Source organism: Barbus barbus (genome assembly GCF_936440315.1).
Source record: "Barbus barbus genome assembly, chromosome: 44".
Taxonomy (NCBI): Eukaryota; Metazoa; Chordata; class Actinopteri; order Cypriniformes; family Cyprinidae; genus Barbus; species Barbus barbus.
In genome coordinates this window covers 18035543-18062764 of record NC_136722.1, presented here as the reverse complement: position 1 = coordinate 18062764, position 27222 = coordinate 18035543, and the positions used below count along the sequence as shown (strand labels likewise).

The window sequence follows — 27222 nt, the reverse complement described above, 5'->3', positions numbered from 1 at the left end:
CCTTTTCTTTTTTTCTTTTTTTTTTATGGCACATTTGATCAGTATTAAAACAATATCCAGAAGTCTGGTTAAAGGTTTCTTCATAGTTACGGCAGAATTTCATCTGGTAAAATTTAACACAAGAAAATGTATTCCAGTCTGTGGTGAATGAATATCATACTTATGTAAATTCAGGGAAAAACTTCCTAGTCTAACTTGTCTGTGGTCATTTGGTAAATCTCCCATTAAAGGTGTTAGTGTTATTCTATAAATAGAAAGTGTCTATTTTGGTGATTTTGGGTTCCTCACAGCAGTATTTAGTAGCACAACCTGCAATGTTTATTTTCTCAAACCAAGAAGGTAAAATAGTATATTCTTTTTTATATTATGTATAAAAGTGTTTTTAACATCTATTGTATGGTTTTAAATGTTAAATTAAAGATTTTAAATAGGCAAAATGACATGGGATATGTCATTTTAGAAAGTTAGGACAGTAACTGTGAAAGAAAGACAAAGCTTTGTTGGGTTGGGCTGCCAAGTCCTCTGCATGGGAGGAGCCAAACGCTCATTTCTTGTTTGTGGCCTGGTGCCCAGACAACACTGACTGAATGAAAGTATTGCAGTTCAGGATTGGCACTGCAGTCTATTCAAACTCCAGCTTCATCTGCCTACTGGCTCCCACTGAGTACTTTCTCTAAAGTCAAAGGGAATTATATGTTGAGTAACATTTTAATGTGAATAATTCAAATGGATTAGTTTCCAGTTTTGCTGTTGTGTAGCTGAGCAACATTAAAATGAAGATTGTATCCAAACAGGAGTATTAAATTTGTTCCAAGAGCAGAAATCTGCCCACTAACTGGTAAATAAGGTTGTTCTCATGTGCTGCTTGAGGCCTCACCCAATTTTGCCTTGGTATGTCTGCACAATGATGTAAAGATGAGTCACGGTTACTTAGTAGGTAAGCAGAGCCCAGTCTCTCCCTTCTCTATTCAGTGTGTACATGGGAATATTTGAATAGCCTATTTGTGGTTTATGTTTTTGTCATGTTAATTGTATGTTAAGCCAGCTACATCCATATACAGTAATAACTACAGAGCCATTTAGCAGATCTGTTTTCAATACTACAGTATGCACAAAATAAAATCATTGAATAAAGCCATAATGCTCACGTTTATATGGTGAAACAGAAATGCTATATGATACAATTTTATATTAAAATGTTATACAATAAGAAATTGTACAAATATAGCTCTTTACACTCAAAATGAACAAGATCAGTGAATCAGTTCGTTTCAAAGAACCGGTTCAAAAAACTGATTCTTTGACGTCAGATTTTCCTCAGAAAAGTACGTTTAATTGATTCATTCAAATGAACCGATTCATTCAAACGAATGATTCATTCACAAATCGAACGTCGCCGAACTAACCCAAAAAGTCCTCGTGAATGCTCCCTAACCGACAGCCAATCAAATGCGAGAAAATTTTGTGAACTCTTGCGCGGACCTACGCCACTTCCTCTTTCACGCCAACCTCACCAAGATGGCACCGGTACGTGTCGACCGGTCTTAATGGTTAAATGCATTTCATTTTTGGTTTTGTGTGATTAAAATATGAGATCTATTACATTTATATGTACTGTGTTAACCAGACTTAGTGTTTGCAAAAGGGATAATATATTAATCCATTAGTTTGACTTCAGTGGGAGACACGTGGATGAGCAGTTCAGCATGACAGAACTATTTAAACACATTTGGTTATCATGATAAGAGAGTAGTGCGTTTCATTATGTGTTCATAAGATTAATGAGTTTATAAACAAGTATGAATTACGATTGCAGTATTTAACTGAGAAAGTAGATGTTTAATTTAGGTTTATATAAATTAAATGTTTGTTTCTTTAGAAAAGGCAGACTGCTGTGAAAAAGAATAAAAAGGGTGCTTCTTGGAAGTTCACCCTTGATTGTACTCACCCTGTGGAGGATGGGATCCTTGACTCTGCCAGCTTTGTAAGTTGTATAAAAAACATTTGATGATAGAAACACATGACTTCTATTTATGGTCAGGATTCTTGTGGACATGGAAAATCTGAAAATGTAATGACATTTCCAGACATGGAATAAATTTGTAACATTTCTCTGCTGAAATAAAAAGTCCTGTTTGCGTTGGCTAGAACACCAAATGAATGCTTTATTTGTTCCTGTTAGAAGGATCTATACACTAAAATATGTACCTTTAAATCTATTAGTTTCTGATCCAAACAAATAATAAGGTATCCTTTAATGATCGTCACTAACGCTGTGCCCTAACTAGGGTTCCCTTCCCTAGTTAAATGCCTAGGGTTCTCTTCCCTAGTGGTCATGTTGTTTTATTACTAACAGGAAACCTTTCTGAAAGAGAAGGTGAAGGTTAATGGCAAAATGGGCAACTTGGGAAATATAGTGCAAATTATTCGTCAGAAGAACAAAATCAGTGTCACATCAGAGAAGCAATTCTCTAAAAGGTGAGATTCGTTACATCAGCAGGCTCATGTTTATTATTAGTGTTCTTTTTAAAGTCTTTGTATATATACTAACAACCTCATGTTCCTCAGGTATCTTAAGTACCTCACAAAGAAGTACCTGAAGAAGAACAACCTGCGAGACTGGCTGAGGGTGGTGGCGTCGGATAAGGAAAGCTATGAGCTGCGCTACTTCCAGATCAGTCAAGATGACGAGTCTGATGCTGATGAATGAAAGCTCTGTCTTGAGTGTATCAAGGTCCTGTATGAGCTGTCACATCTTCAAATGCAGGGCTGTATGTTTTGATATACAAAATATTTGATAATTTGATATGTAAATAAAATGATACACATTTTAAAAATCATGTCTGTTTTTTAATGGTAGTAAATGTTTCATGTAGTGGGCTTGATTTATAATCAAGGGTAAAAGAGATAAAGATTCATTAACAAACATGTTGCCAGTGGTGTCTGATAAGAGACATTATGTTGCACTGATGAAACTTAATCATTATAGTAGTAACAATCAATTCAGGAGTGTATTTGCAATATTAAATTATATAGTTGATTTATAAGTTACTTTATAGTTTTTGTCATGAATGTTGAGATTTTTTAGGAATTTAGTGTAAATGCAACTCTCAAACTGCATTTAATAATTTCTGAAGACACTTTGAAGTTAAAGAACAGAGTTCCTTTGTTTTTTGATATTTTAATAGCATCAGAAGATGCAACAACCAAATGTAATTGATTTGAACGTTCTTTGAAGAAAGATAAAAGCAATATGAAAAAATGTTTGTATGTTGTGTTGCACTAAAAGTGTATTCTAAATGTGATTGATTACACATTTGACCGGTTTAAATTAGTTGCAAAATTAAGGCTACACACACACCCACACACACACACACATATATATATATACACATACATTATATTTTTTTCTTCTGGTTGTTGACGATATTTTCAGATTTATGGAGTGATAAAATGAAATATCCAAAATTCCCTCTGTACATTTATAGTGATATTATTTTCACCCTGTTCACCTGTGGTGGCTTGCCTTTAATATTGCATTGTTTAAAAAAAACATGAATAGCTAAAACGCTTTCATGCTCACAATGACATATACTATAACAAGAGCTAAAGCTATCACTGGCAGTAATACTGATCTCCCAAATGCTAACCTTGTTAACTTTTAAAATGTAATCTCACATTTGATAGCGTTAAGTTTTATCTTTAACAAATTCTTCACCTAAGGTCAAAGGTTAGTGAAAATCTTATCAATAGACAGGTAGAGCAATAGAAAGGTCTGGAATTAAATGCATTTGCATTGTATGGGTGACTTCGCTATAAAGACCTTCAGTGTGAAAGGCAGCCAGTGTTAGAGCCTTCAGCCTGTTACCAGGATGTTATCTAATGCTCTGCACAGAGAAGAGACTGAAGCAGCACTATGGACCAGCACTGGGAGGAAACGTATTAGAGATCGATTTCGTGCTACTTTGGCAGGACTCCTGGAGTTGGAGGTCCTGAGAGTCAGACACAAAATAATGGTGGAGACAGCCCTGGGAAAAACCAAAGTCGATCCTAAAGATTCAACGTCAACGATTATCCAGCAAAGACAGCATCATTACTGGGTGGATAAAGACTCGTTCAGACTAAATCTCAAACGCAGTTTTTCTGAAGAGGCTGTTCACGAGGCTAGAAAATCCAGAGGACTTTGGTCATGTTCCAGTCATTCATCTGAAGACCTGCTTCTTCATCAATGCCTGACGGAAAGAAGCTGGCATGACCAAGAACTTCACTCGCACATGGAAAGTCAGTCAAGGGCAAGCTCAGGTTTTTGCGACTTTGGGGATGTTTTTACCCCCTCTGACTGTGACAAAACCATCAGCTCTCTCTCCACCTCCTTGGCCTCTTTGAAATACAAGAACACTCTCGGAGAGGGAGAATGTTTCATGGAGGAACCTCAGAGGAGCCGACCCATTTTATTACAAGAGCATAGAGGAGTTCAATCCCATTTCTCAGATGAGACGATTCCTGAAGATGGTTTCCGATCTGTGGCAGATCTGTTTCCAGACTCGCACTGGCCAGATGTTTCAGACATACTTCAACCCAAAGTTGTCTTGCAACCCACCTACCGTTCTGATCTTCCAGGTCACCAGGGCATGGAAGTGTATCGCTATCCCAGTCCACTGCATGCTGTGGCCCTGCAAAGTCCACTATATGCACCACAAAGCCCCCAGAACAACAGGAAAAAGAATGGTAGACGTTTTTCTGGAAGCTCTGCAAGCTCTTTACTGAGACCAGGCTTGAAGGTTTCAGAACATTCATGCTGTCTTGCAAAATCCACCTATTTATCATCCAACTTGCTAAAGAAACATACCAATTCTATGGGCAGGAACATGCAATTTGAGAAGCACAGACGTGAGGAGATCATTCTGAAACGAGCCAGAGTTCAATGCCACGGTCTTAGCGCTGCACCAAGAGATGGAGGCATGACCTCACGGCCAAAAAGAGGCATGCACCGCACCAACTCCTTACACAAAAACAAACCATCCTTCTATTATTTTCGGTCCACGCATCTGCAGAGAAACAGAGAAGATGTGTGTGAGGCTGCAATGAGCACAGCATCCACTATGCAAGCTATGAAAAGGCATCTAAATTTATAAAACGTTACCATGAGGCAAATACCTACTTGCTTTGACCAACTTGATCATGTGCAATCATGTCTTCAAAGGAATCCAAAGCTGCAAATGAAGGACATAATGCACGAGAGAAATGCAAAAGACAAATGAATAAAAAAGCAGAGTTAGTAATCGCATTAAAACTCATTATCTGTGATCTTTCAACTTGATTAAACTGCATGTTAAAACAATAAGTCTTCCTCTGTGATCAAATCATATTGTTATGTGGCATGTATGTTATTGCATATTCTCTTTGCGAGAAAGCTCAACTATAGAGGTTAAAATTAGTCACAAAAATACAGAAAATATATCAAAACACTTAGCTTAGCAGGTACGTCACGTGCATCCTATAATAAAATAAGTCTATTTACAACACTTTTCTCAGGTTAAATCCAATTAAATGTTAGTAGTAATAAATATAAGTATTTTGGTACTCACGGTATCGTTTTTCAGTTACGATATAGTAAGTGTGTCAAGAAATAGAGTTCATCTGAGGTTTCCATTACCTTAAATATTCCTAATATTAGTCTTAATTGAATTGTTCAATTAAATGCACATCATTTATTTTGCTGAATAAATTCATGTTAATTATGATCACGTTGATTTCGTTTATTTTCTTGCGTTGAAAATCCTCAAGCTCGTTCATATTTTAACTTAACATACCCGATCATATCCACCAGATGTCAGCAGAGATCTGTTAGTTTTATATTTCAAGATAACTGTACAGCTGTAAACGTGTAAAAATTCATTTGAAATATTTTGTAATTCCTGCTTTGTTTTGTTCAGTCTAACTGCATTTCTAACAAAAAACACATACAGGCGTTTAAACCTTAACTTTGACAACTTCAGTTATATGAAAAATATTGTTCCACTGACCTAGTCTAGCTGGCCAAAATTCAGGTTTGTTCTAAAGAAATGCCAGGCAAGAGATTTTTCTTCAGAACATTGTCTAAGGGGGGGAAAATCAGCAAAAATCAGCATCAGCAAAATCAGAAAAAAAATCAGAAACTGTTAAAAAAAATAATCTTTGTGATCCTGCTGTTTTCACAGAAATTGTGGGATAACAGATACTGCTGTGTGTCAACAAGTCAGAGCGCAGAAGCTATAAAAATGTGCCTGACAAGGTTTTAATATGGGAGTCAAGGCCATGTAAAGGAAATATTTGAAAGAAAATATTGCATATCCAAAACCAATTTTGTTGATTAGGACTTTGCTTTATGCAGACCAGTCAAGTTCTTCCACACTGACTGAATCAATCATTTCTTTTTGAACCTTGCCTTCTACACAGAGGCACTGTCATGTTAGAATAGAAAAGGGTCCTGTTCAAACTGTTGCAATAAAATTAGAAGCACACAATTCCCTAGAATATCATTATATGCTTAAACATTAAGATTTGTACTCATGGAAATGACTAAAGTAGTCAAACCTGTTCATTAGAATGGGGTGACCCAATACTTTTGGCAATATAGTGTATGTCATATCTTAATGCCATGATTCTCTATTGTGATACATGTGTCCCCTACAAAAAGGGGGAAAGAAGGCCACCACAGTGTTATACATTTATTTGACAGCGTCATTTTTTAACCTGCTTCAATTTTATTTCCTCCATGGAGCCACAATGGGGCTAAGCTACTGGTCACTATGGGTCTTTGAGGCTACTATACCTACAAAGGCGCTAGTAAATCACAGTTAATGGCATGTAACATTGAACTAAATGTGAAATTCTGAAGACTGAAATACAAATAATTGTTGAGTTTTAAAAAATTAAACTAAATAAAAAAATTTATTAAATCGGCACATATTTCAGTGAACTGAAAGAGTTACATGTAGCAAACATGCATTTCATTGGATTTTATTGCAGGTATGACTAACGCTGGTGAAATTTTGAAAGGTTGACATGACTTAGCATGGGGAAGATGTGAAAAGTGTTTGGTCTTGCAGTTGAAATGCATTTACTTATATTTGAAAGTGGTTGTTTTTGCAGAATAAGTGTGTTCACTGTTGCAGTGAGAGCTGGGCTCGTTGCAAACACTTGCTGCATTCTGGCATGCAGTCACCATGGCTATACTTTTGTTTCCTACGGAACCTGAGATCCACTTGAGTCTCAGCCATTGAAGTTGAGTGGCAGGGTAATTAAAAATGAATTAAATGCCATAGACAAGAATTACTACAATAATAATGAAACTGATGGCTTTGTGTCTCTACTACACATGTCTTTTTTGGGGAGGCTATTGAGTCAGTTTGTCAGTGATCTCTTTTACCTCTCAGACTATAATGAATGTGCTGCAACAAGTTTATTTGATTAACTATACAGGCTGTCTGTTTTCTGATTATGACAGTAATTGATGTTGCTGTTCATCATGTGTAGTATAGCTATTTCTAAGCCTTAGGAGAAAAGATCTCCTGTTTTGCTTATTTTTGAATCATCTTGCACATTTGCACAACAATAATGACCCACATTGGAATTTATCTTATTTATTTGTCCTGGTAAAGTAGGCTGTACATTTCAAACTCTTTGTTTAATCCATATCATCAGTCTCACCAGGGGAATGTATGTATGTAGACATTGACCTAAGAAAGTATGACAATCTAAAACTCCATCCTAAGCAGCTGTTGAATAGCGAACACATCTTTTAATAATGAACTCTCCTCTGATCACAAGGAGAAAAGCCTAAATAATTCACAATGTCTCCACATTATGTCCCCTGCCGTCTCTACAAGCTTTGCCTGGATTCCTCCTGTACTGCTGGACATAATGGAGAATAGAGTGTAAAATCCCCCATCGGTGAGTTTTTGCTCCTTTTCTGCCAAGGAAAAATATTTTCTGCCAATTTGAAACTGGACACTTCTATTTCTGTTTCGGAAAGCTATTTGTTTTTATCAGAGTGGACAGTTGCAGGCTTTACTTTGGCTCAGATTGGAGAAAATTGTGTTTTCTATGTGCTTTAAGCTTAAGGCTCAGCTCAGCATAGCACTCCTTAGTTTAACGTTCAACTCTCCCTTGACAAACTAAGGAAGGTCCTCATCAATTTTATATATGGGAAGGTTACCAGTTGCACAATTTAAATGACTTATTGCATTCCAATTTAATCATGCATGTACTACATATATTTGGATTAAATGCAGGAGACAAATGCAAAATCTGAGGATTTTTTGGAGTAAAATGCTGATGTTAAATATGAAGTTTAAGTGCACTATTCCAGTGTTTATTCTAATAAGATATTAAGGATATAGCATTCTTTCTCATTATTATATCATTGCATGTTGTCACATTATGTATGACAACGGAACTGACCAAGGTGCTGAAAAAATTGTCAGGATAAACAAATTTAATTTCAGTGTTTACAAGGCAGCACTGTTCAAATGCTTAATGTGCATGTAAGTGTTTAGTGCATAATTCAAGCCTTTTACAAGCTTTAAGAAATCTAAAGATTCAAGTTTCAAACAGACATTTGACATTGTTTACAACAAAATCTAACTGACAGCCATTACCATCATCAATATTTACATATTGAATTGCACTTGGCCTCCTTTCCTGCATTATATTTACACACTGCATTATCGTTGGTCATTTTTTCTCTAAGATATATTTAATAATCTAGCTGCTCATGCATATCTGCTCTATCAGTGCTCATTTTATATGGCCTGTTTCTCAAAATCTGCATTGTTATAATAGTCATAGCCACTTTTGTACCCCATAGCCACCCAGTAAAATGCCGTAGAATTGGCCAATTGCTTTTTTCCAATAAAAATACCACATCTGTTGTTCATTGTAAATGACCTTTAAAGTCTACACCGTTTTCATTTGGACCATTCATGGCCTGGATGATAACTCAAAACCACAAATTTTCACTTCTAAGTGACACAACACCTTTTTTGCATTTTACTGCGCTGCTTTTTAAATTGTTTTCTATGTAAACATTCGCTAGACGGACGTCTTTGACCTTTGCGCTGGGTCTCTTTCTTTTTCAGTAGGCCTATGTGTGGCACGTTTAAATGTAAAGCGGTCTCGAAACTCCGCAACGCGGAATAATGGTGTCATTTCCTTCTGAACTTTATGATTGGCTGAAAGCAGACTTCTAACTTTAGCAAACTAATCTTATGGCTTAAATATCATATTGTTTCTGTTACAAGGAACAGCATTTTGCTGGAGCTCTGTGTAATTGTGACTTTACTGATGTCTGGCTTCTCTCTTTATATATACATGCCATTCATCTCTCTTCCTTATAATCTGTTTCCTATCCCTTGCTCTGGAGTCTGATGACGTCAGTCCTTTTGTCAGGAGCAAATGAAATCAGAGATCCTTTTCAAGACTTCATGAATCATTTCTACACACAGAAGATGAGAGCCGACCTTTATCTTATATATTTGTCTATATATTGTGAAGACTATTTACTGCGCGCATATTATTACTTTGTAATTTTGAAATATTGTAGCTTATGTCTATTCAAATTTGCTGACTGGAAAGGTCATATCTGACCTGGAATGCTTGACTTTGTTTGCTGTTTAATGCTTAAATACTTTTCCATTTCCAGTTATTCATTTAATTCAGGCAGGTGAAATGAGAAACAGAAAAGTGAAATATAATTATAATGTCTATAATACGGCACTATTATGGAGACACCTGAGAGTGTTTGACATCTGGTCTCTCTCTCTTTCAAACTCCAAAGATAATGTGGATATAAGTTCCCTCTGTATATGACATGATCTGGTAAATCACTATCAGCCGTGCCTCAATTCCCCCTGCTTTGATAACAGATGAAATATTGTCAGGTTGTATGAAACAGATCCTGCAGGCACTGACAGAGCAGTGGGACTGGTAATTACCAACAGACAGATCCAGCAGATCTTGGGTCTGTGACGGCAACTGCAGCTTGTCTCAGTGAACGGCAGGCCTGCATTAGATTGAAGGAAACAAGATAGCACTGTGTGGTGATGCTATCTGTGAAGGGAAAAACAAAAGAAGGGCGTGAGGAACACGGTGGATTGAAGCTGATGGAGACTGACATAGAAGATGACAGTTTATAAATAGGCCTCATGCAGACAGGCAGAAGAAAGTATAGTGAAATGATGACATTAAATGTAAAAGGTTATGGATCAGGATTCCCACAATTATGAAAATCAGGAAATTTAAGGAAAAACTGTAGTTTTCATGCCTGGAAAACTTAATTAATGGACATTATGGACAATGGAAATTAATGGACTTAAACAGGGTAAACAAAAACCAAACCAAACCATAAAATAACATAAAATAAAATTATAGAACTTAAGATAAATGTTAACTGAAAAAAATAAAATAAATAAATAATAATAATAAAAAAAGAACCTTAAACTTATTTTATTTTAGCTAGTTTCCAAGGCAACATTTCTCATTTTCTTTTAGATTAACTTGAATTACTACAATAACCCAAACTAAAACGGAAATAAAAATGAATATAAACTATACTGGCATATTTAAAAAGAACAGAATCTAATAAAAATGGCAAAAACACATAAAATTACTAAAACTAAATTAACATGGAGGCAGAAAATATAAAAATTCAATTCAATTCAAAATATTAGGAAAAGTTATAATAGTGTCTCAGTGATACTAAAATACAATTGATCTTAAAATGCATTCAAATATCATAATTTCTATAGTGAACAGATTTTATGCCAAAATGTATTATATATGTTAAACATTTTTTTGTATTAAATTAATGACGTCCTCTTGCATTTATGCCAATAATTTAATACAAAAAATGTTTAACATATATAATAGATAGAATAATAATATTGTTTTGTTTTGTTTTAGTAAGACTGTTGCCATTGTATTATAGGTAATGAATGTATAAAATATGCTAAATATTCAGGAATAGTATATTCTGCTTCTTTAGTAAGACTGTATGTAGTCGATACATTTTAAATTATTGTTCACACAATTTCTATGCTTGTCTGTCCCAGTAACAATAAACTGTCAACGTTATATCAACATTTCGATCAATTCGGTCCTGTTTACAGACCTCTGTACTGTTTCTCCAGGCTGAAATATGACATTCTATTCACATTGTTGTCTCTATTAGTATATCAATGTCCGCTGGATATCTGATGCTCTCCATATGCTAATCTGCAAGTTTAATGAGACGTGCCACCATAGCAACATTTCACCTAAGTGAATGAAGAGACACTCTCTATTGTTTGACTATTGTAACATGTTGCTCTGCAGTTTTAAACCCAGCATGATGCTTTGTCTGAGTTGATTATGTTGCATTATCTGTGGATTATATGTGATTTACATGCTTTCCTCTTTTTGTAGGATGTCATTGCGGATCCAGTATAGAGCACTATGATGATTGATCGGCTCATGGATCCTCTCTGAGACGGCGTGTGTGTGTGTGTGTGTGAGAGAGAGAGAGCGAGAGAGAGAGAGAGAGAGAAAGAAAGAGAGAGAGCGAAGAATAAAGCAGGAGACGCTCATACAAGACAAGTTTAGAGGAAACACCTGGTACGAGACACTGAGGACAAACCTCACCCTCACCCTCCGAGTCTTCCTGTGCTGGAGGATGAGTGCTGTCTTTGCTAAACTGGACCCCAGGAGAATTGAGTGGGAGTCATCCTGGTATGGATTCCACTCACGAATCCTGCGCACTAAACCTGTGGACTCCATGCAGGAGATCTCAGATGAGCTGCATGGCACCAGGCTCGCCCGTGTGCTCACTACGGTGGATCTGGTGTCACTTGGGGTGGGCAGCTGCGTGGGCACTGGCATGTATGTAGTCGCCGGGCTTGTGGCTAAGGAAATGGCAGGACCTGGAGTGATCTTGTCCTTCATCATTGCTGCTGTGGCATCCATTCTGTCAGGTGGGACTTTATGCTAGTTTATAAACAGTTTGCATATATATATATATATATATATTTTTTTTTTTTTATTTTTATTTTTTTTTATTATTTTTTTTTTTTATTATTATTATTATTTTTATTTATTTATATATTCTTTTTCATGCGTCCTGAAGGCTGTGAGATAACCCCACCTGTCTGTAATCATGGCCAGCTGTGCTGAGGTGCTGTGCTGTGCTGAAATAGAGTAATAACATAACATGATAATAATAATACAAAGCAATAATACAATTATTGATTTTTTTTCTAATGAACAGAAAGTAAAATCATGAGACTATATATTAATTTAAACATTTATAAACATGTTATTTTATTAATATAATAATTTTATATTACATGCATTAATCATAAATATTAATACTTTTACATTCATTAGATTTTACAAAAAATGTTGAATTTAAATATTAATAAATTTTTGTCTAATAAAGAGAAAATGACAACATTAGACTATTTGAAATTAAAATTAATTAATTAAAATTTATATGCATATTATTATTATTGAGGATGATAATAATGATAATAATAATAATAATAATAATAATTTCTAAATAAATTATAAATATAAATACTTTTGCATTACCAAAAATTTTAACATGGTAAGCTTTAATTATCAATTACTTTTTCCTAATAAACAGAAAAAGAAAACAATAAAACTGTATATAAAATAAAATGTGCAAATCTAATAATAAAAAAACTAAAGTTATATTAATAATAATAATAATAATAATAATGAGAAATTCTACAATAAATAAATAATTTTACATTGCCAGTAAAACTTTAAACGTGGTAAAATATGAATTGCCTCTTCCTAATAATCAGAAAATAAAAACACATAGAAACGATAAGCTGTGACCTAAATTAACGTCCATAAATGGCCACATCCATAAAATTCCAGACGTTGTCTTTAAATGTGTTTCTGCATTATGAACATGTCAAACAGCTAATCTCAGTGATTTTCACACAGGTGTCTGCTATGCTGAATTTGGAGTGAGAGTGCCTAAGACAACAGGCTCCGCCTATACGTACAGTTATGTCACAGTGGGAGAATTTGTGGCCTTTTTCATTGGCTGGAATCTCATTTTGGAGTATTTGATTGGCACAGCAGCGGGGGCCAGTGCACTGAGCAGCATGTTCGACTCTTTAGCCAATCACACCATCAGCCGCTACATGATCAACCATCTTGGAACACTGAATGGCCTGGGTAAGTGTCTTTAGTAATCAGATACTAAACAAATCACTTGTGTGGTTGATGTGGTCTTTATTCCTCCTTCATGTTCCTCACATAGTTCATTTGTCTTTCTGATTCCAGGTAAGGGAGAGGAATCTTATCCAGACCTGCTGGCTCTGCTGATCGCTATGGTGGTGACCATGATTGTTGGTTTAGGGGTGAAAAACTCTGTGAGCTTTAATAATGTGTTGAATGTTGTTAACCTGGTCGTGTGGGTCTTTATGATGCTTGCTGGACTGTTTTTCCTTTCTGGAGCCAACTGGGAGGATGGGAGGTTTCTGCCCTATGGCTGGTCAGGGGTAAGAATGTTAACTATATAGGAATGTAAATGCATTACTCTTTGTCTGCAAAATGAGCATTCTATTATAATAAAGATCAATGATTTTTATGTGCTCTGTAGGTCATGCAAGGAGCTGCAACCTGTTTCTACGCCTTCATTGGCTTTGATATTATCGCCACAACAGGAGAAGAGGCCAAGAGCCCCGACACTTCCATTCCATACGCCATAACAGCCTCTCTCGTCACCTGTCTCACAGCGTACGTCTCTGTGAGTACAGTGACTCCTCTCATACCCAAACACTGAACTGAGAAGCATATTAGTTCATTATGTTTAATTACATAATCACTTTTAACAAGTTTACCAAATATGATATTATTTTTGTCATAATTCTGCTTTCTAAGGACTTAAGACAGAGAATAATCATGAAATGAACCCCTAGTTTTCAATAGTAAATAGAAATACATATAGAAAACTTATTATTTGTGCATTTTTCTGTGGAGTTTTGTCACATTTATCTTGTTCACTGAGGATTGTCAGGCAGTATTCTCTGTTATTCATATTTCATAGTTGAAGTTTCATATTTCATTTCAATTATTCATAGCTGAAGTGCAAATAAATAACTTAATAAATCTTCAGGTAATAACTCTGGTGGAAAGTAAGATATTGTACAGTGCTAATTTAATACAAAATAAATATTCACAAGGTATTTTAACCATTTGCTCTAGTTTAGTACAATAAAAAGCCAAATATTTAATTTTAAGATTTGTTTTTTTGCAAAATTATATAATAAATGTTTGTTGCATTAATAATATCACGATTAGGGGTTTTCTCACTCAGTATAAATGGATCTGTGTAATATGAAAATATGAAAACATATAGTGGCCTTTATTTTTTAAAGGGGTTGCTCACCCAAAAAGGAAAATTCTGTCATTAATTACTCTCCCTCATGTTGTTCCAAACCCGTAAGCCCTTCGTTCATCTTCAGAACACAAATTGAGATATTTTTGATGAAATCCGAGAGCTTTTTGACCCTCATTAGATGGAAATGCAACTGACATGTTCAGATATAATCTTTGTGTGCAAAAAAAAAAAAATTCAACAATTTCTTGTGTCAGACAATGACACAAAAACTATTCTCGTAGTTTCATAACATTGCGGTTGAACTACTGATGTCACATGGACTATTTTAACAATGTCCTTACTATCTTTCTGGGTCTTGAACTTGTCAGTTGAGTTGCTTATGGAGGGTCAGAATGAAAGCGCTCTGATGATGATGATGCATTTATATAGCGCGTTTATTGTGTATTGCCGTACACCCAAAGCGCTTTACAATCATGTGGGGGTCTCTCCTCAACCACCACCAGTGTGCAGCATCCACTTGGATGATGCGACGACAGCCATACTACAACGGCACCAGTGCGCTCACCACACACCAGCTACAGGTGGAGAGGAGAGTGTGATAGAGCCAATCAAGTGGATTTGTCTGATTTCATCAAAAATATCTTAATTTGTTTTCCAAAGATGAAGGAAGGTCTTATAGGTTTGGAACGTCATGAGGGTGAGTAATTAATGACAGAATTTTCCTTTTTGGGTGAACTATCCCTTTAAAAAACATGTACCTCTCAAAGAAAGGGATCAACATGGTTCATGGTTCAGAAAGTTTTTTTTTTTTATGTACTAGCTTATAGATAGCCTAAAATATTCTTATATAATAAACATGGACTCTATACTTTGTAACCTAACTCTGACATTAAACTGTTTACCAAATTTGAATATTGAATTATTAAAGGACAGGCACTGCAGAAAGAATAGATGTAAAAGATATGCAAGTATTTCAGCTTACATTGCACATTCAAACAATTCAATGAATCATTCAAGCACTTCAGTGCTGGCCTTTAATTTATTTAAGGCCTATTCTGATCCCTAGAGCTGAAGACCTCTGCTCATCCTTTTTAAAATATTAATCTGAAAGCAATTTGCTTTAACTCTCCTGAGACAGATTAACTGCACCATGAGTTTTCTTATTGTGCAATGGAATTGGATGAATCATCCTACAGCATCCATTCATTGGCACACCTTGAAATAAGATCTAGACTGAGATTGTGTCCTAAAGGACATTTCTATGCCATGTATTTTAAATTGTTGTGACAAACTGCCACATAATAAGCATTTAGCCTGTTTATATATTTTAGGTGAGTGTGATTCTGACATTGTTGGTGCCATATAACCTGATTGATGGCGATGCCCCGCTTATGGAGATGTTTGCCGTTCACGGCTTCCTGGCAGGGAAGTATATTGTAGCTGTGGGCGCTGTTGCAGGACTCACTGTCAGCCTACTGGGATCTCTGTTCCCTATGCCCAGAGTCATCTATGCCATGGCAGGAGATGGGCTACTTTTCAGGTATTTGTGTAAATACTTTTCTTTTTTTAATGCTATGCATGTTTTACAAGCTTTTATCCCAAGATTGTTTCAGTGTTATTTTTAGTACCATTGAAATGGTTTTGGTAATATTTTGAATTAGATTTTATTTTTCTATTTTCTGTTTTTAGTTTAATTTTAGTAAAAGTTTGAGTAAAGTAAAAAAGTTTGAGTAAAGTAAAAGTTTGAATTTATTTTTCTTTCTTTCTTTCTTTCTTTCTTTCTTTCTTTCTTTCTTTCTTTCTTTCTTTCTTTCTTTCTTTCTTTCTTTCTTGTCAATATAGTATTTAATCCCAAAATTTTGGCCAAATTGACCAGCCCTACAAACAATAGCAATTTAAAAATTACAGTGAGATTTTTTTTATCTGAAAAATTTAGATTTTTTTTTTTGTTAAAGTTTTAGTAATTTAGTTTTTGTTTTTTTTGTAATTTTACATTTTTATTCTTTTTTTTTTTTTGCTGATATAGTTGTAAGTCACAAAATAAAAAACAAAGAAGCAAATCTAGAATGTTTTAAATCACATTTTAAGTAAGTTTTAGTAATTTTCCTGTAGGTTTTTTGTAATTATTTATGTATTTATGTATTTATTTATTTACTTATTTTAATATACACATAGATTAGGTGAATATTATTTTTTAACAAATTGTTTTTCAAATTGTGCAGTCTTACAAACACATCAATCCAAAATCACATTTTAAATTGGAACCACAAGTTTGATCAAAAAACTCGCAATTATGTTTTTTAGTTAAAGTTTTAGTGGTTTTGTTGTATGTTTTTGTCAGTTTTATTATTATATATTTTTTTGTATAAATAGTTTTTAATCACAAAATATTGGCCAGCCCCACAAACAAACAAAGCAAACATGGATGTTTTTAAATTATTAAATCACATTTTAAATTGTGATCACAATTTTTATCAGAAAAAATGCAATTATATAATTTTAGTTACAGCTTTAGCCTTTTTATTGTATATTTTTTATATAGGTTTATATTTTGTTTAGATTTATTAGTTTTAGTTTTAGTACCTCAAAGTAAACTAAATAAAAATGGAAGATGAGAAATGTTGTCGTGGCGATAGCTGAAATGAAATGTATTTTTTATATATATATTTTATTTTATTTCAGTGAACGTTGATTTTATTTCAAGTAACAAAACAGTTTTTTATGGGTTCAGTTTTAGTTACGTACAATAACTCTGGCTTGTTTGTGTGAATGCCAGGTTCCTGTCCTTTGTGAGTCCCCACACAGAGACGCCTGTGGTGGCCTGTGCTGTATCAGGCTCTCTGGCTGCTCTGTTGGCTCTTCTGGTGAGTCTGAGGGACCTGATCGAGATGATGTCCATCGGCACACTGCTGGCCTACACACTGGTGTCAGTGTGCGTGCTGCTTCTGCGATATCAGCCCGACAGAGACAGCTTCACCAGTTTCCTCACCGAGGAGGAAGAGGAGGAACGGAAGAGGAAGGAGGAAATGATGGCAGCTAGTGAGAAGGACATGAACTCACCTGGTGGAGAAGAGTACGCCGACAACCCTTGTGGGGCCATGAACCTCCCCTCCAAAGGAGACGACGAAACTCTGATTGAAAAGTCAGACTCTGGAGGCTACCAGTCAGATAGTTCTGGCTACGGCGTTGGAGATAACGGCACTGCGGTGGACGACTCCAATAGTCTCCTGAAACGCATTTTGGGGTCTCATTATTACACTATACGGATGCGTTTGGGCCTGCCGAACTTGGGCGATAGGCCCACACCTGCAACAGGACGTACTGTTACTTCTTGTGTCCTCCTTTTCTTCATCTTGACCTTCTTTCTCTGGACGATTGTCATCTATGGCTTCGACCAGGTCTCAGGAGGAGCTCGCTGGGCAATATTACCTTTTATAATGACTGTGATTGTCCTCATGGTTACTTTGGTTATTATTATTCTCCGGCAGCCTGAGAACCCTAAAAAGCTGCCCTACATGGCGCCCTGTGTTCCCTTTGTGCCCACAGCTGCCATGCTGGTGAACATTTACCTCATGCTCAAACTCTCCAGCATCACGTGGGTGCGCTTTGTGGTGTGGTGCTCACTAGGTAAGCCAGATCTTCTCTTATGCACGCTAGACGTTAGGGGCACACAATTAATCGGAAAAAACCTATTATAACTTAATTTTTTATAAGTATGATTATTAAATTGCAAAGGCTGCGATTAAATTAAATAAATATATGCGTTGCGTGTTAAGCACAGAACTGTTCTTATACATGAGCAGCTCATTATTTACTCATTATCAACAAAAAAAAGGTCTGATCTACGATTTAACGTTTGAAAATGAAGAAATTAAGACTCAATTTAAATGTTTTCTTCTTTTTCTTCTCTATTTTATTATACAATGAAATATTACAATAGTAAAATAATTTTTTCTTTCTGTTTTTAAATTTTGATTATAAATATATTGTTTATTAAATAATGTGAAATAATATTTTGCGATGTTGTAGTAGTAGTAGTAATAATACTAATTATTGTTACTAAATCATAAAATATTATTTAACATAATTTAATATTTTTCAAGATAAATCGAATGAATTATTTCATTTTACAGCGAAACCTTACAATAGTAATATTTCTTTTGTTTATTTATTTGGATTATAAATATATTACTTAAAATGTATTATTTAAAAATAATTTAATTTATTATTTAAAAATGATAAAACAAATTATAATAATAAAAACAAAATAAATATTAGTACTGTAATATTTCACTGTAAAATAAGGTATTATATTTATTTACATATATAATTTCTATATTATGCATTTACAATATTCTTTACATATTATTTACAATTAATATTTATATATATATATATATATATATATGTATTATTTACAGTATTATTTTTGTTATTATTACTTGTTATTTAATGTTATTTAAATATTAATAATCCATACAAAAACAAAAAAGTATTACTATTGTGATATTTCACTGCAAAATAAAATATAGCATTTTTAATTTTTTTTTATAGCCATACATAACCTCAAAAATTTGGATTTTTTTTTGGCGTTTATTAACTTTATTTTGATAGGCCAGTCGGTAGACAGGAAGCGAAGTGGGAGAGAGAAGGGGGCAGGATCAGGAAAGGTCCATGAGCCGGGACTCGAACTCGGGACAGCCGAAGCGCAACGGTGTTATATGTCGGTGCACTGTCTGCGACAAAAAGAAAAGTTGATATTTTTTTTTATATGGCATTTGAAATCACAATCACAATTTTTATCAGCAAATCATACAGCTCTACTCCATATATTCCCAATTATCTGTAAACGCCCATTTACACCAAGAATGATAACTTTAGTGATGCCTATAAGCTGCACGCTGCAGTTTTGTCATCTGTCGACTTAAATCCTCAAGCTCTGTAAGGTTGGTGGATTCTGATTGACTGTAAATGTTTCATCATTCATAATTGGAAAACATAGTTCTGAAAGTGGTTCCAAAGATATTCCTTTATGTTGTTAATGTTATAGTCATGGTGTGCGCTTCCCTGTTCTCATAGAATTAGTATGATTATTAAAACTATAGTTACAGTCATCGTTCTTGGTGTGAATGGGCTTTAACTGACCCCATCTCTTCGTCCTACAGGTGTACTGATCTACTTTAGCTACGGGATGTGGAACAGCTCACTGGAACTCAGCGCTAGAGAGGAAGCGGCTCACGCCAGCTCCTACCAGAGGTATGACACAGAGGTGGACGACAGCTTCAATGTCGATGAAGACCTCCCTCCTCAGGAGGACGAAGACGACGGACAGTACCAGGGCTGGGTGGCTGAGGAGCGCGGCTATCAATTCCAGAAAGACTACCAGCAGCACTATGATGAACAGAGACCGTCCAACAGTCACAATTACAGAAGCAAAGGCAGGACCAATAAAGGCTTTGAGGAGCTGGTCAATGAAGAAAATTCACCTGAGTGAGCATGAGCAGTAGATACACTAAACTACTGTCGCAGTGGAGGTTGGATTTGGGTGACCTCGATTTTGGCAAATAGAATATGTTCCGATCAATGCAGCAATACCGTAATAAGTAATGAAGACAAAAGGAAAATATGCATCATGACGATAAATTAGAAAATTTAAATTAAAACATACTGTTGGTAATATATGTTTTAAAAAAGTAAAACCCCTGCAAGGATTTATAGACACATTTATATTTGCAAGGACCTATATAAATAATGTAAATAAAACAACTTTATTAGCTGGTTAATTAACTTACCAATATGAGATTAGTACAAATAAAATCAGGTCTAAATAAAAAATTCTGTATATAAATATAACATTAAAAATATATCAAATGCATTTTTTTCTCAACTAAAATTTGATTTTCTTTTACTAAAATTGGTAGCCATTTTAAAGTTGGGCTATTATTACAGTTTTTTCAAAATGCTTACACACAGTTTTTGAAACTATGGCTCCATTTCTCAAAACTGTATACACACAAAACCACAAAACACACAAACAACATACAAAACATCACACACATCTTGCAAAAGCAAACACTTCTTTGAAAACTGTTTTAACTCTTCTAAAAATTGTATTTTTGCATAGTAACTCAACACACAAACATAGAATAATTAGCCACGTACACACCAAACTACACACAGATGTGAAAAATGTAAAACACTACTCTTGTGTGTCTTTTGCTTATTCAGAGTGCAGTGGCATTTTGATTACTAAGTGAACAAATAATACAGTTATGTGACCCTGGACCACAAAACCAGTCTTAAGTCGCTGGGGTATATTTGTAGTAATAGCCAAAAATATATTGTATGGCTCAAAATTATTGATTTTTCTTTTATGCCAAAAATCATTAGGATATTAAGTAAAGATCATGTTCCATGAAGATATTTTGTAAATTTCTTACCATAAATATATCAACTTCATTTTTGATTAGTAATGTGCATTGCTAAAAACTTAATTTGGACAAATTTAAAGGCAATTTTCTCAATATTTAGATTTTTTTGCACCCTCAGATTGCATATTTTCAAATAGTATCTCGGCCAAATATTATCCGATCCTAACAAACCATACATCAATGGAAAGCTTATTTATTCAGCTTGTAGACCATTTTGAAAAATTGACACTTAAGACTGGTTTTGTGGTCAAGGGTCACATATGTGTTTTCGCACATGATCACTGTGTGTAGGTCATCAGTAAATGAGTTTGGCATTAAAATGGCAGTGTTTCCCAAATTAAATAAAAGAGCTGTTAATTTCGAATGATGTGTGTAATGTATAGAGCTGTGTTCAGAGTTTTGAAAAAAGTTTGTTTTACAATTACTAAGTTTAAAGCATGCAATGTGCTTATAGTTTTACAGACCTAAAGATTAGGTATATGAGTGAATGGTTCCACTAAAAGTGGGCCTCAAGTATCACTTTTAGTGTCTAAGCAATTTTAAAAAACTGTAAAGTCAGAATGAAACAGAAGCGACAGATCTTTCCTTCCATATAGTGATACATATCCGAGTGAAAGGAAGATCATGTTATGAAACAAAAAAGTAAAAAATTAAGTAAAAAAGTAAAAAAAAAAAAAAAAAAGAAACATGATGGATGAATTGTTTACAAGAAGATCAAGATGCATTTAGAAAACATGAATTTTCATTTCATGCTGGCTTTAAAATATTAATATTACATAATTTATATAATAAATTAGTGTGACATGACAATATGAATTTAAACAATATTTTTGTCAAAAGATAAAAACTATGACTAAACAAATCCAATGTTCAAATAAATACTTTTATTTTGATGAGGATCTCATGAGACCGGATGGGTAGTTAATGGTTAATGTTAGTATGTGCTTGTTTGAGAGGAACAAACGTCAATCACTGATGGATTTTCTAGGTTTGAAGGTGTTGTTAATCATGTCTCGCTAATTATTAAAACATTTTGAGTGTATTTCTTAGTGAACTTAAAAATATTTGTTCTTGAACAGGTACTTGTTAAAATGCATTTGCACCTTGTGGCAGATAAGTGATTATCTAGAGCAGGGGTGGCGAAGGAAAAAAAAACTGGTTTAAACATCCCTCTAGATCAGGGGTGGTGAACTCCGGTCCTGGAGAGTTTTGCTTTAACTCTAATCAAACACACCTGATCAAGCTAATCAAGGTCTGAGGAGTTACTAGAAAGCTACAGGCAGGTGAGTTTTAATTAGGGTTGGAGCTGAACTGCATTTGTGGTATTGCATTAGACTGGTTTGCATCGTATCTCGCAAAAAGGAGTTTTTCGGTGGAAATTGGTGAATTTTCATCAAGCTCAATTCCCATCACTTGTGGGGTACCCCAGGGCTCTATTTTGGGTCCAATTTTATTCTCCCTGTATTTGCTCCCTCTTCGTTTTATATTTGAGTCTCATAAAGATTCATACCATATTTATGCAGATGATCCTCAGCTTTATTTTCCTCTAAAATCAGGTTCTGATTCAGTGTCCTCTTTGCTGGCTCGTTTAGAGGACATTAAGAATTGGATGGAAAATAATTTCCTACAGAAAAAAGACTGAAGTTATGTTATGTCCTTTTCACCTTTTACAAAATTTAAGACCTACTCTGGGCACTTTTGAAGACAACATCTGTGAAAAGGTAAAAAATCTGGGAGTTATATGATCCTGATTTAAAATTTAACAAATAAATTAACTCTGTAGTTAGTGCCAGTTTTTTGCATCTTAAGGGGCTTCGCAAGCTGAAAAGTTTTCTCAGTTTTAACGATTTAGAGGTTGTTATTCATGCATTAATTTCAACCAGGCTGGATTACTGTAACTCTCTTTATGCCGGAATTAACCAGTTATCACTATCACATTTACAAATGGTACAGAATGCTGCGGCTCGCTTTTTGACGGACAAAAAAGAGGGAGCATATTACCCCTGTGTTAGCTTCACTTCACTGGTTACCTGTTAAATTCAAAGTTTATTTTAAGGTTTTAGTTTTAGTTTTTAAAGCACTTCATGGTCTTGCCCCAATTTACATTTCAGATCTTCTCCATTTCTATTCTCCTGTGAGAATGCTTAGATCGTCTTCTCAGAAGTTATTGATTGTCCCAAAATCTAATTTAAAACCTAAAGGGAACAGAGCTTTTTCAGTTCTTGGTCCTATGCTCTTGAACTCTTTGCCTTTATCCATCAGATCATCCCCTACGTTATCTTCTTTTAAATCATCTCTTAAAACATACCTTTTTTCTCAGGCTTTTGCTTAATTTGAAAATACTTTTTTGTTTTGTTTCTGTTTGTTTCTTTTGTTTGGTGATGTTTTGTATTACTTTCTGTATTATTTTATATTGTCTTAATGCTTTTGTTAGTTGGCATTTCTGATGTCTTGGCTGTGCAGCACCTTGGTCAGCACTTGTTGCTTTTAAGCTGCTGTATAAATAAACTTGACCTTGAACTCTGCAGGGCTGCGGCTCTCCAGGATCTAGAGCAGGGGTTCCCAAACACGTTCCTGGATCCTCCCCAACACTGCACATTTTGCATGTCTCCTTTGTCTGACATGTCTATTTCAGGTCTTGGAGTTGCTACTAATGAGCTGATGAGTTGAATCAGATGTGATTGATAAAGGAGACATGCAAAATGTGCAGTGTTGGGGAGGCTCCGGGAACGAGTTTGGGAACCCCTGATCTAGAGGGATGTTTAAACCATTTTTTTTTTGTAGTTTTGTTATTGAGGCTTCATAAGTGCCTTTAAATGGCCCCTCTTTAATGTTATTCTTCTAAAATCAAATATATGCTTAGATTTTGAACAGAATTAGTATTTCTTTCTCATGTGAGCTGCTGTTTCAGTGTTGATTTTAAATTCACTTTTTCATTATAATTAGATCCTAAAAGCAATGCCTTTGTCTTCTCCATATAAAAACTCAGGATAATTCTTTAAAGCAAAAACTGATTCAAGTTGTCACTACATGAGCAGAAAACCTCTGTAGACGCATTGAGTGGACTTTTCACCTTACATCATCTCCACAGCTGTGTTTGATCTAAAATCTCAAGGGGAAATATTAGGATTGGCTCCCTGTGAAAGCTTAATAGTTCTCAAAATATTTTGTGACATTGATATCAAATTCTTTCGATGTTGGTTTGTAGAAATGTCTTACTCTTGCGGTTTCACCCTTGTTTAGGTTTGCACAAGGATATTTACATTTCTTCCCTACAGCTATGTGTGTAAAATCATTCGGATTCAGAACACATTTATAAACACAGAGATCAAATGTTACATGTTTGAAGAGAATATACAAATATATTTAAAATGAAATATTAAAATGAATATATTTTACAATCACAAATGGTATTTTTTTTGTGTCATCAGCTATAACAATATTTTGCGAGTTCATGTTTTCATTTAGACTCATTACATTTGTGTAACATGAGATGGCATGACGATTTGAACAAGTAATATGCATAACAGTGGACGGTAGTTTTATGTCTTCAAACCCCCATACATCACCACAATAAATCAATCACCAACTATATGAGACCAGAAAAATGACCGGTTATCCTCTTACAGATAGAATTCTTTACAGTGTCTGTTCAAACAAAGCCTTTAATGTTCAAACGTCTGGGAGTTTTAGCGAACAGTTTCCACTGAATTCTCTGGCCCCACCAAATCTTCACGTTTGCAGTCAAACCACGGCAGCAGAAAACAAATTCTTCACATATTTCATTGGTGTGTGTTCAAATCTTGAGGTAAGGAGCCTGTGGTCCTATCCAGTGTGTCTTCACTCTCACACATGTGCACTCTTGGCATGGCTGTTAATAGGAGGGCCGGAGTTGGTAACTCCACTGTGTTTTGAGTAGTAGTAGCGGTTTTCAGGATTTTGACTTGGGCCGTCGCCTCTTGAGCAACAAATCATCACCGAGCTGCCAAAAAAACAAAGTGCTGAACCGACCCAGCCAGCATACAGGGAGAATCCGAACGACATCAGGCCGTCCTCATGAAGCACTCCGATGGGGAACCACACCATCCCACACAGAGCTGAAAACAAGAGGAAGGCCACTATAATGTAGTACTAGAATCATGGAAAATAGCAAACTGACTTACAATGGGTCACATTAGCAATGGTGAAATGATGCTTGACAGAAGTCACCTTCAAACCAAGCAGGTTTCTGTGGGTCATGTATCAAATTTGCTTGACCAATTGAACCTGATATGAAATTTGCATGTGGAAAGCTTTCACCCTCACATGAAATTCCAGAAAGTGTTGAGATTCTCATAGAAATTGCTATGTTTATTGGGTGTTTTATTTGTGTTTTTTTACAGTAAAAATGGGTCGGACAGTTGACCATGGCTGGCTCTTCCCACTCTAACAGGATGTAGGAAATCTCTGGATGTTTTACAGTTACTTCAGTCAAGGACATTTTCAGCCCTGTATGTTGAAAGCTTGACTTTAGAGAGGATATGAACAACCAGAGGACAACATCTAGCATTTTGCTTAGAACTGCTAAATTTTCAACAATTTAACAAATAGCTTTTTTTTTTTTAAGTTAATGAGTAATATATCAATGGGTCCTTTGCAGGAAATGGTACCATGGCTGTTCTAGAAATGGTGCTCAGGTGTTATTGGTTAAATGGGTTTGGGTAAACACCAAGTTTACTATGATGGTTGAATAAGGGTAGCACTTAATACTTAAAAAAAAAAATTCAAAGGGGGTTTTTGCCTCGATGCCATAGAACCATTTTCTTCAAAAAACATTTATTCTTAGTGTGCAGAACATTTTATTAATCTGAAGCATGTTTTACTACTATAAAAACCTATATGCAATGGAAATGTTACTTTAAACTACTTTAAACTGTGAAATCAACAAATTTAGGATTGAGTAAATAGTTTAAAGGACAGTTCGCTTTAAAATTGAAATGACACATTCATTGAACATAATTCTTCTTGGCACTTACATGAGAGTTCGTCTGTGTTTAGTGTTCAGTCTCTTGGCTCAGTTTGACGCACGGCATCGCCAGCAGCACGAGAGCCAGAGCCGGCATCGCCAGCAGAGCGCGAGACGTCTGGATGTAAGCTTCACACAAAAACAACAACAAATGCATTCAGCCTCCCCCTGACAACCAATCATTTGCACAAAAAACAAACAAACAACTAATATATATAGATTATAAAAAGGGCACGCATGCCGTATTTACAGGTCACCACCCAGTCGTTTGTTGAGGTCGCTATTATAATACCAGCCCAGCCGATGCAGCTCATTAAAAATCCACAAAGCAGACGACAGCTATGGGACATTCTGACTGAATATACACAAATATGTTCGCAGAGAAAATGTTAATGGTATTCAAGTAAAAAAATAAATAAATAATAAACATAAAAAATATTTAAAGATCACTGATCCTAAACTATGGAGAAGATGAGCATACTAACAATTCGAGAATGGACTGTGAAAACTTTCCAACTGGTAAATTTACTATTTATAGTGGTCGTGCCCAACAGAACTTTCAGCCAATCAGAAGAACGCACATGCAATAAGTCACAATCGCCTTCCCTCAAAGCTTGGAGAATAACATCTTTGATTTATTACAGTAATAAGTCTATGTTTTTATTTTCCCTCTCAATATCATACTTTTCGGCTTATTCCCAAATTAAATAATCGTTATAATATTTCACAAAATACAACAGAACTTTGCATCAACCATAACAATAATAAAAAAAAACGCTTTCTGAGGAAGTATGAAATTACTATTTTGGGAGTGAATGCCATCTAGTGGGTTAGATGATACTATGCTGTCCAAGACCAGTTTTTGACATCATAAACATATCTCTAATCGTTATGACTCAGCTCAGAGACACCACCCTTACTAAATGACAGAAAATAGATATATACACTACTGTTCAAATGTTCGGGGTCAGTAAGATTTTAAACTAGATTTTATTGTTTTTATTTATTTTATTACTCCAGTCTTCAGTGTTATATGATCATTCAGAAATCATAATATGCTGATTTACTGCTCAAGAAACACTTATTAATAATGATGAAAACAGTTGTTACTTAATATTTTTCTGGAAACCATGATACATTTTTTCACGATTCTTTGATGAATAGATAGAAAATTTTTAATAGCTTTCTGTAACATTGTAAAAGTCTTTACTGCCACTTTTGATCAATTGAATACATTCTTGCTGAAGAAAATGATACATTTCTGAAGAAAAAAAACAAATAACTGACCCCAAACCTTTGAACACATTGCCACCTGTTGAAGGTACACCTGTAAAAGGACAAAAACAATAATAAAATCGACAAAGAAATGTGTGCAATAAACAACCAATTCA

General features: G+C 35.0%; 3 protein-coding genes across 3 annotated transcripts; 2 read left to right on the top strand and 1 right to left on the bottom strand.

Annotated features, from left to right (window-relative positions):
- The first annotated feature begins 1500 nt into the window (after window positions 1–1500).
- Window positions 1501–2792, top strand: LOC306863155 (ribosomal protein eL22-like 1). Its single transcript, XM_079406367.1, has 4 exons — window positions 1501–1527; window positions 1880–1984; window positions 2357–2478; window positions 2569–2792. Exons 1-4 carry the CDS (start codon window positions 1519–1521, stop codon window positions 2708–2710), a joined length of 378 nt encoding a protein of 125 aa, XP_079262493.1. The 5' UTR covers window positions 1501–1518; the 3' UTR covers window positions 2711–2792.
- Window positions 2793–11692: 8900 nt separating this feature from the next.
- On the top strand, window positions 11693–19889 carry LOC306863573 (putative cationic amino acid transporter; the record flags this gene model as incomplete). Its single annotated transcript, XM_079406994.1, has 7 exons — window positions 11693–11990; window positions 12991–13227; window positions 13336–13553; window positions 13655–13801; window positions 15727–15935; window positions 17172–18022; window positions 19561–19889. The coding sequence occupies 7 exons, from the start codon at window positions 11693–11695 to the stop codon at window positions 19887–19889; spliced, it is 2289 nt and encodes a 762-aa protein (XP_079263120.1).
- Window positions 19890–24649: 4760 nt separating this feature from the next.
- LOC306863665 (claudin-11-like) lies at window positions 24650–26181 on the bottom strand (the record flags this gene model as incomplete). The annotated part of the gene is made up of 4 exons (XM_079407173.1): window positions 24650–24923; window positions 24990–25054; window positions 25894–25960; window positions 26082–26181. The coding sequence occupies 4 exons, from the start codon at window positions 26179–26181 to the stop codon at window positions 24673–24675; spliced, it is 483 nt and encodes a 160-aa protein (XP_079263299.1). The 3' UTR covers window positions 24650–24672.
- Between the last annotated feature and the right edge of the window lie 1041 nt (window positions 26182–27222).

Coding starts and splice junctions, on each gene's coding strand:
- LOC306863155 (XM_079406367.1), top strand. Junction 1,985..2,356: donor TCCTTGACTCTGCCAGCTTT/GTAAGTTGTATA, acceptor TATTACTAACAG/GAAACCTTTCTGAAAGAGAA. Junction 2,479..2,568: donor GAGAAGCAATTCTCTAAAAG/GTGAGATTCGTT, acceptor CATGTTCCTCAG/GTATCTTAAGTACCTCACAA.